This window comes from Microtus ochrogaster, unplaced genomic scaffold (assembly GCF_000317375.1).
Source record: "Microtus ochrogaster isolate Prairie Vole_2 unplaced genomic scaffold, MicOch1.0 UNK56, whole genome shotgun sequence".
Taxonomy (NCBI): domain Eukaryota; kingdom Metazoa; phylum Chordata; class Mammalia; order Rodentia; family Cricetidae; genus Microtus; species Microtus ochrogaster.
Genome location: NW_004949154.1, coordinates 2,097,451 through 2,106,222, shown reverse-complemented (window position 1 = coordinate 2,106,222; position 8,772 = coordinate 2,097,451). Strand labels below are relative to the sequence as shown.

The 8,772-nt window shown below is 44.2% G+C and overlaps 1 protein-coding gene across 1 annotated transcript in view; it reads right to left on the bottom strand.

Annotated features, from left to right (window-relative positions):
- Osbp (oxysterol binding protein) overlaps positions 1-8,772 on the bottom strand; it is a 34,904-nt gene that overhangs the window by 25,801 nt on the left and 331 nt on the right. Inside the window, 4 exon segments of the mRNA XM_026777312.1 lie at positions 938-1,188; positions 3,799-4,007; positions 8,598-8,764; positions 8,767-8,772. The exon segment at positions 8,767-8,772 is cut by the window's right edge and continues 331 nt beyond it. Of these exon segments, the coding sequence (XP_026633113.1) occupies positions 938-1,188; positions 3,799-4,007; positions 8,598-8,764; positions 8,767-8,772 (633 nt within the window).

The window sequence follows — 8,772 nt, the reverse complement described above, 5'->3', positions numbered from 1 at the left end:
GCCATAAAGTAAAAAAAAAAAAAAAAAAAAAAGAGAAAATGGAATTTCCCCTTCCTCACAGGAAAAGGTCTTTGATCTTCAGGCACCACAGGAATTAAACTAGGTCTTCTCACGATCATTCCCTAAAGAAGGGAAATCTGGCACTCGTGAGGTAACTTTACCCATTTAATTAGATGGGGAGAGAAGCTCTGCAAAACCGTTTCTCACAGAATACTCGTCTCACTTATGAAATGTCCTTGAGCATTTTTATGTGCACAGGAGCTAAAACAACCTGTCAGGTGAGAATCAGTTACCAGAAGAGGAAAAACAGCATCGTAAAACCTGGTATTCTTTCATACCTAGCAATACATCGGTAAGGCCAAAGATGCTTTGTATTTACCCACAGTCTTCTAATGCCAAAGTGGAGTTTTCTGGAGTCAAAGGCTAACACTGAACTAACTAGTATTACAAGTTCTCAGCAGTGCTTGAGCTAGGCCCTGCTCAGCATTCCACATGCAGGATGCCTTACCATGCAGACTCCAAGGAAGAAGGAAGCAAAAGAACACAACAGAGTAAAGCATTCAAAAGGCTCTTTCAGCTCTGACAGATAAGCTTAGAAAAAAGAGCAAAGTGGCAAAACCAAAAACAGAAGTTTAGGCACCAAGCTAATATGTAATAGCACCTCAGATGCCCTGCCACTCAGAGAAAGGAGGTTGCACCACCGGGCTCCTTACCGCCTCCCAGGCTGATGCAATGTCCATCTAACCACTTGAGCAGAGCATCTTCACCTGGGCAGCCAATCCTGTTTCATGCAACAGATAAGGAAACCTAAAGCACCTAATCTTCGAAGCAAGGCCTAGGACAGTCGCTGCTCTACCAGTTAGTTCCAAGCACTGTGAAAGCATGACATTTCAGAGGGGAAGTGTTAAAAAGTCAGAGGTACACCATCTTTACTCACATTGATCATGGCATTGGATGTTATCCTAAAGAGTGTAGCTCGTTCATTGACTTGTTTGATTTTCTCGTTGCTCTCAGCAGGCAGCTTCAGGGACTCCAGCTCACTGAGGGAACGCTGCAGGGCAGTGCCATGCTTAGCTATCAAGTCGTTGCACGTGCTCAGGTCCTCCACTTTGCTGGAGAGTGTCCGGAGCGTGTTCTGAAGCTCAGTCTTGTCAGTTTGTGAGACAGACTCTTCATCCCCAGATTCATCTGCAGGGATGCCAAGGTTAAGTTCTGCCTCTAGGATCAGGACCAAGAGTTGGAGCCCTACCTACTCTGCTCCAAGTAAACCACCATGCTTCACTATGTACATTCTGAGCAACTGAGGGCTGGCAATTCCATTGGATTCCTCAACAGTGTGGCCCATGGCCTACAGCATACAGACTCGAGGCACTTCATAAAGGAGCACAGTCTCAGGTTGCAGTCCTAGATACTTATATTCAGATGGTGGGAGGCAAGGCCTGGACCTGCATTTCTCTTTTAAAATTACATGCATTTCTAATTATATTTATGGGGCCAGGATAGGGTACATGTGTCATATGCATATATGGAGAGGTCAGAGAACAACATAGTGGGGGTCAGTTCTCTCCCTCCACTATGCAGGGCTCAGAAGTGGAATTCAGTCGTCAGGCTTGTTAGCAAGTGCCCTCGCCGGCTAATCCATCTCACTGGCCCAGAATCTGTGTTTCTAACTGTGACCAAAGTAGTCCTAATGTATACTGAAGTTTAAGATCCACTGACAGAAAGGATAGTATGGAAAACTGGATAGCGCTTCAAATTAGGAACATATAACTAAACCTTCCAACTCTTTGTTGAGACAGCATCTCACACAGCTCAGATTAGCTTTGAACTCCCTGTGTGTAGCCAAGATGACCTTGAACTCCTGATCCTCTTGCTCCCAACTCCTGAAAGGTGTGACCACATCTAGCTTCAGCTATTCTAGTGAATCAAAGGCTTCAGGCACAGTAGGTAAGCACTCTTACCAACTGAACTACATACATCCCTAACAACAAACTTTTAAACATTAGCTTGAAGAGTCCAATGTAATCCAAAATAATTATTACCGCAAAGCCACCACTGTCTTTAGGGAGGCATGCAGGCCTTCTGCAAAATGGGTTGAGAACCACAGAGCAGCTTCTTTTTCTGTTTGTGTTTGTTTTGCAGAGCAGCTTCTTGAGATAGTTTATGTCGCTAAAAGCTCTATTAATTATTTTTCTCCAAGGGAGAGCTAAACTTCATGATGAACTTATCTGACACTAAAGCCACTCCAAAAGCAAAACAAGAGAGCTCTCAGATCATAATCAAGTAGGAACTGTACCGTACCTCTCTCCATCAGCTGTGCACTTATCAGTTTGTCACTGCAAACTGTTTCTCCAGCAGTGTCACTCCTTTGCGGAGCTGACAGCAGCCTTCAGATTAAACAAAAGGAACAAGGAAGGACACGTCCTCCCTGCTAAACTGAGGCAGGGCTCAAGGTCAAAATGTAACCCATCCCTACAAAATTGATAAAGCAACGGAGTTTCCTCTCAGACTAATAGACACTAGGCGCGGTATGGGACCTGGTAAACGTAAGTCAGGGCTGGCCGTCTCAGTTCTCTGCCACTAGCAAGCTCAGCATGACTATCAATATCTTGAGGGCAAATCCTATCATTTTCTTTAGAAAAACAAAAGCTAGTTTTAAAAAAGATTTTTCACTACTATAAACTGTGCTTGTGTGTGGCAGATCCTCCTGGAGCTGGAGCCACAAATGGCTGTGAGCTTCCTGTCATGAGTGCTGAGAACTGAAATCCCATCCTTTGTAAGAACAGGATGTACCCTAACCACTGAGCAATCTCTCCAGCCCAGAAAAGATTGTTTATTAGGTACCTGTCAATTCTGTTACAACTTTAATAAATGAGAAGCTAGCAGAAATTGGCCTAAAATTCCAGCACTTGAGGTGGAGACAGAGGGAGCAGGAGTTCAAGGTCATCTTAAACTACAGACAGAGAGTTTTGGGCCAGCCTAGGACGTGAGACTGCCAGAAAACAAACAAACAAAACAATAACAAAAAACAACCTAGAGAAGAAAAATATACAAAGGTCCAAATTATGAGCTGTAAGATTACTAATACTGAAGCCAGGCAGTGGTGGCTGCACACCTTTAACCCCAGCACTCGGGTGACAGAGCAGGTGGAGCTCTCTAAGTTTGAGGCCAGCCTGGTTTACAAGAGTGATTTCCAGAACAGCTAGGACCATTAAACAAAGAAACCCTGTGTGTGTGTGTGGGGGGGGTGATTCCTAATACTGAGCTAGTAATAAAATAATTATGTCTCAACTAACAAGAAAAACAAAACACAGGCCAGGCATAGTGAAGCATGTCTTTAGTCCTAGCACTCAGGAGGCAGAGGCTGGAGGATAGGGTTCCAGGTCATCCAAGGCGACTAGTAAGACCCTGTATCCCTGTTATCAATTTTTTTAAAAAAAATTAAGCATAAGCACTTTAGTATCAAAGTTTTTCAACTTTGGGTACTTGATTCTTTCTTGGAGAGCAGGTGTGCTGTTCTGTGCCTCATAGGGCACTGAGTAGTATCTTTGGCTTCTAGTCTCTGTGTGCCAGTCACACCCCCAGCTTCCATTATTTCAACCAAAAATGTCTCTAGACATTACCAAATGGCATGTGTGTATATATGCAGGACTGAACTCAGTTTAGAACCACTACTCAAGAGAAATAACATTCAATGAGAAGCTTGGGATATCTAAGGTATGAGACACAATCAAAAGATACATGCAGTCAAGGGTAAAAACCTGTGCTACTCAGGTCCAGTGTTCCCTTGCTCAGTACCTGACTCTGCCAGCATCTTCACAGCCTTGGCCTTGGCCAGTTCCAGGGCTGTCACCCAGCGCTGCCGCTCTACTTCTGAGCTGGCCTTCAAGTGGTAGGTCTGAGCACCGCCATTGGAAATGATAAAGTTGCAAGAGTCTTCCACAGTGATGTTGGCTGTGGCGAGGTTGATGGTACCACGGCAGGTGTGTCTCATTTCTGCCTTGGACCTGCCATAGCAAGACAAAAAGGCTAAACAGAAAGGCTAAACAGCAAGACATTTGTCCTCCTCCACTTCTAGTTTCTTTCATAACTCTGGGCACTTTGAAAATTAAGTAGTGTTAGGAATTAACAAAGTCTTGTTATAGTTCTCTCGACCCTGGAAATTTAAGCAGTAGGAGGCAGTGGGAAAGCTTCCCAAGCTTATAAGCATTATGTGAGTCGGATTTTACTGCCCCACTGTTCCTCCTCCCATTAGTTTGAAAAACACAGTCTTTACTGAGCTAGAACTGCATGAAATATTAATTCAGCAGTTAATAAGTACAAATGAATGAATTTTGACAAGTGGATACAATTGTGAAACCACAGCCACAATCTAAGTGAAGATACTTCCCTCACCTGACAAAGTTCCCTCGTGCCCACTGCAGACAGAAACTACTTTTTACTTAGCAAGTTATAAAACACTTTATAACCTTGTGCAACAAAAATTTTTGACACTCTCATTCTCTAAGAATAGCTCCATTTTTATACACTGAGCCACCCCCACACTGTAAATCAGCCCAAATGAGAACTGTCATGCAACACTTAGGATTATATTGCAGAAGTGTATAAAAGGCAAATCTTAAGTGATTAGACTATTAAATATTGGTCATGGCTCATATGATAAGAAATAAGAATAATTGCCAGTCTGAGACAATAAAGAAAGAATAAGCACAAAAGAATCACCAGGCATTTCACTCTTTCTGGAAAATGCAGTTTCCTAAGTTCCAGACTTTTATTGGTGGGAACTCCTAAGCCATCCTATTAATAGCCAGGAAAGACTCAGCAGGTCTGCACTCAAGAGGACTGGGTGTAAAACTTTCCCCCGATCTCTACTGACAGTTCTATTAATAGGCTAACTTTTGAACTTTACAACATTACTTGGTGACAACAAATTACAAAGCACTTGACATATAAATATCAAGATTCGCCTTAAACATCAAAATCTCAGCACTACATGCATACAGAGAAAACTGCTCATGTCTTCACTATCGCTGGCTATGCCCAGGGACCTTCAGGTTCAAACTGCACTTCTCCCTGTCCAACTCGGAACATAAAGAGGTCAAAGTCCTCTGCCACAGTACAAAGCAGTAGAGCCAAACAGCGAAACACACCTGGCACATCCAGAATTCCTACATGCCAGGAAGGGCACACACCCTTCCCCAGACACCAAGATTTAGGATGTTTGAGTGAGTCTGTTTACTGCCCTTGAAGACAGATCCGCTGTTGTTCATTTCATCTCGTCTAACCTTTCTTTCTCAAATGTACTAATGAGCAATAAGGGATCACGGGGTGGGGGTGGGGGTCTCAAAGGACTGGCCATTTTCCATGCCCTGCACCTGCCACTGTAACGTGAATCCCTGCTTTTTCTATTCTTACCTCCCAGCCCCGAGCTTCAGTTACACTATGAATAATGCAGGCTGAATTAGAGAGCCACAGCTGATGGCCAGTTCACACTCACTACCTGGGCCTTTTATCACACTTTCCTAACAGCCTCCTAGGATCTCTTCTGCCTCCACTGTCTTCATGCACCAAAGAAGGTTCTTGGATAATATAAAGCTGTTCAAGAGACACTAAGGAACATTGGGAGGGAGGCAGGCTTGACCACAGCGCTCAGGGTTGGGCAAACATACCTATGGCTATTAATGTTTAGAACAGATGCAGGAAAGATTCCGAGCCTGCAGTCAAAGTTCTTCAGTCATTACAATATCACATGGTTAGTTTCTGGCTAGAAAGTCCTTGCCTGAAAAGGCCAGATGAAATAGTAATTTAATCTCTAGAAGCTAAAAGGAAAACTAATACTGTAGCCTGGGGTGTTTTGGGGAGAGCTGGGATCCTGTGTAAGAGAGTTATGGGGCATCTTAGTAAAGAAGCAAAAGAAAGACGAAAAGGAAGGCTTGCTCATGTCTGTTCTTCTGTCATCAGAGGATGGGGTCTATGAAGGAGAAAGGTATTTTAGAAATGGTATACTTAAGAGACTGTAGCTTTTGGACATCTGACAACAGAGGAGGAATAACATAGTTAAGTCATTCTAGGAAAGAGATGGGATCACAGGCACCCTACTAGGAAGAATAAACTGCCAATGATGTACTTCATGGAAACTCTGGAGGTGTGGGGTAATGCATCGACGGATAAACCGGACACTGTTGACTGGTTGCTTGTGAGGGGGACCATCCTAGTTAGCAAGGACAGGCTGATGGCATACTTTAGTATGTTTTGGAAGGAGTTTCGCAGAGTCAGCTACTGTGAGAAAGAAGGTAACAGTAGCAACAGATATGAAGGGGACAGTAACAGGTAAGTTATTAATGTCCAAGGTCAACACTGATTAAGATGGAGTCTAAACAATGAAGTAGCTTGCAAAGCAGAAAACTTGACTGGATTACAAAGGCCAGTATTTTTTTAATTTTTCTTTGAATTATTTTATGTGGAGCTTTTTGTTTACTTGTTTGGGTTTGTTTTTTATTTGTTGTGGGTTTTTTGAGACAGGGTTTCTCTGTGTAGCCTTGGCTGCCCTGGAAGACCAGGCTGGCCTTGAACTCACAAAGATCTGCCTGACTCTGTCTCCTAAGTGCTGGATTAAAGGCATTCACCATCACCACCGGGCTTATTTTATGTCTTTTGCCTGCTTTTATGTACAGGCAGTTAAGTGCTCTTAACTAATGAGCTCTCTCTCCTGCCAAGACCATACAACATTAAAATCCTTGGATAATGCACATTTTTTTTTAGTATGTTGTTCTGGCTGTCCTGGAACTTGCTATAGAGACCAGGACGCCACAAACTTATAGAGCTCCACCTGCCTCTGCTTTTTGCTGGGATTAAAGTCTTGTTGTCACCATGCCCAACCCTTAATGAACAATATTTGAAAATGGGGGGGGGGATCAGTGATTTATGAACCAAATTAGGATATGAATCAAGTGAACATTAGGATAATAGTCAATTAAAACAAGATATGAGCTTGAATAGATGGGAAAAAACTGTGGGTCAAACTAAAGCTTTAGATGTATCTTATAACCCTAAGCCGAGTTCTAGAAGAGCAGAAGAAAAGGGCTGTATTAAAACCAATTCAGAATACAGCAATGCAAATACACCTACTCACAACTAATGCTGCATAAACAGAGGAGGAACTATCTTAAGGCATCTTCTGTGGCTGAGAAGAGATAAGAATGGCCCCACAACAACCTCCAGTTCAAACTCCTTATAGGTCTCTAAAAGACAAGCCAATGCTGTTGAGGAGAAAGTTACTTGGCCCTGAGCCTTTTGGTAGTAGTGACTACTGGTGACACTACAAAGACATACAGGCTGAGCTCCTGCTCTGCATCAGAGGCTTGGGTTCCCAAACTGGATGGCCTTTACGAAGGGATATCGATGAGAAATGGAATTATACTAAGCAAATTCCTCTTACGGTATACTTCTGTACTTTTTGCATGAAACACATTAGAACCATAATCCATAAACTGTATTAGGTAATTATCTCTATATCTAATTGGTTCATGTGGCAGTGACCTTGGTTTTGGGTTATATTGGTATAAACTGTAGTTTCGAACCTGATTTTTCCAAGACCTTGGGAGAGCTACCAAGGCTAAGTCTGCTTTCTTGTCAGGAACCTGAGAACCTGTCCTAACTCCCAGGGAGCTAGAGCTATGAATACTGAATGAAATGTAGCATGTAAGGCAGCCAGCCACAGTGCCCAGCCAGTGGGAATGCTTACGACTTATCCCCAAACACCTCTCAACACTTCTGTCTCCTCTGTCTAGTAATATAAGCCAAATAGTGTGACATGTTATGACCATGTTATGAGTCACGGTAAGTATACATTAACCATACCAAAATAAGCATTGGAAAACTTTAATAATCATTTCAAATACATGCATTCTTCCTTTAATAAAACTCAATCTTAAGTAAAACTATAAAGAGCACGGAACTGCTGGATAAGACAATCATTCCTGTGGGAGGAGGTGGGGCAAGCACAAGCTAAGCTATGGTAACTCCATTCTCGGCTGTCCAGATCGAGAAAGCAAGCGCAAGCTTGGAGAGGTAAGACATATGGTGGACGGAATCCCTAAGTCTCTCCGCCCGCGGTGCTTTGCTGTCTGAATGTGTGGAGTGAACAAGCAAGGGTAGCTCTATCGAGAGTGTATTAGGAACCTTTAATTTTAGAGACTGGACACAAAAAGTTAAGAGTTAGAACTTTCACTGTAAGTTCCCGGGCTGGGTCTATGCCTCTCCAGCCTCATAACTGTGCCTCACTTGCAGAATTAGTGATTGCACCCACGTGGTAGCGGAAATACAATGGCAGAGCAGATGCTCTCCAAACAATTGCTGACAGGAAAGACCCGGGGATGGAGGCAGACTAGGCACCAGAGACGGGTGATGGCGGGGACAGGAGCGGCGAGTCAAATCAGGAGGGTCTGACTTTTGCAAGCTGTCAACCTATACAGGTGACAGCCAGGGACCCAGGGCGACCTTGGCAGCGAAGCCGGCCGGCCAAGAGTGACAGCGCGGGTCCGTGGGCTGCACTTGGGAGGGAGGCCAGGTGAGCGCGGCGCCCCGGAAGCAGTTACCTGTAGTAGCTCAGCAGCCCGTTGCTCAGCACGAACCATCGCCGCTGGTAGCCTTTGATGTAATTGGTCCATTTGAAGAGCCAGCCCTCTCTAGCAGAGCCCGAGCTCCCGGCGCCCGAACCGCCCGAGCCCGCGGCTGGCGGTGCAGAGCCCGGGCCGCCCGCCGCCACTCCCC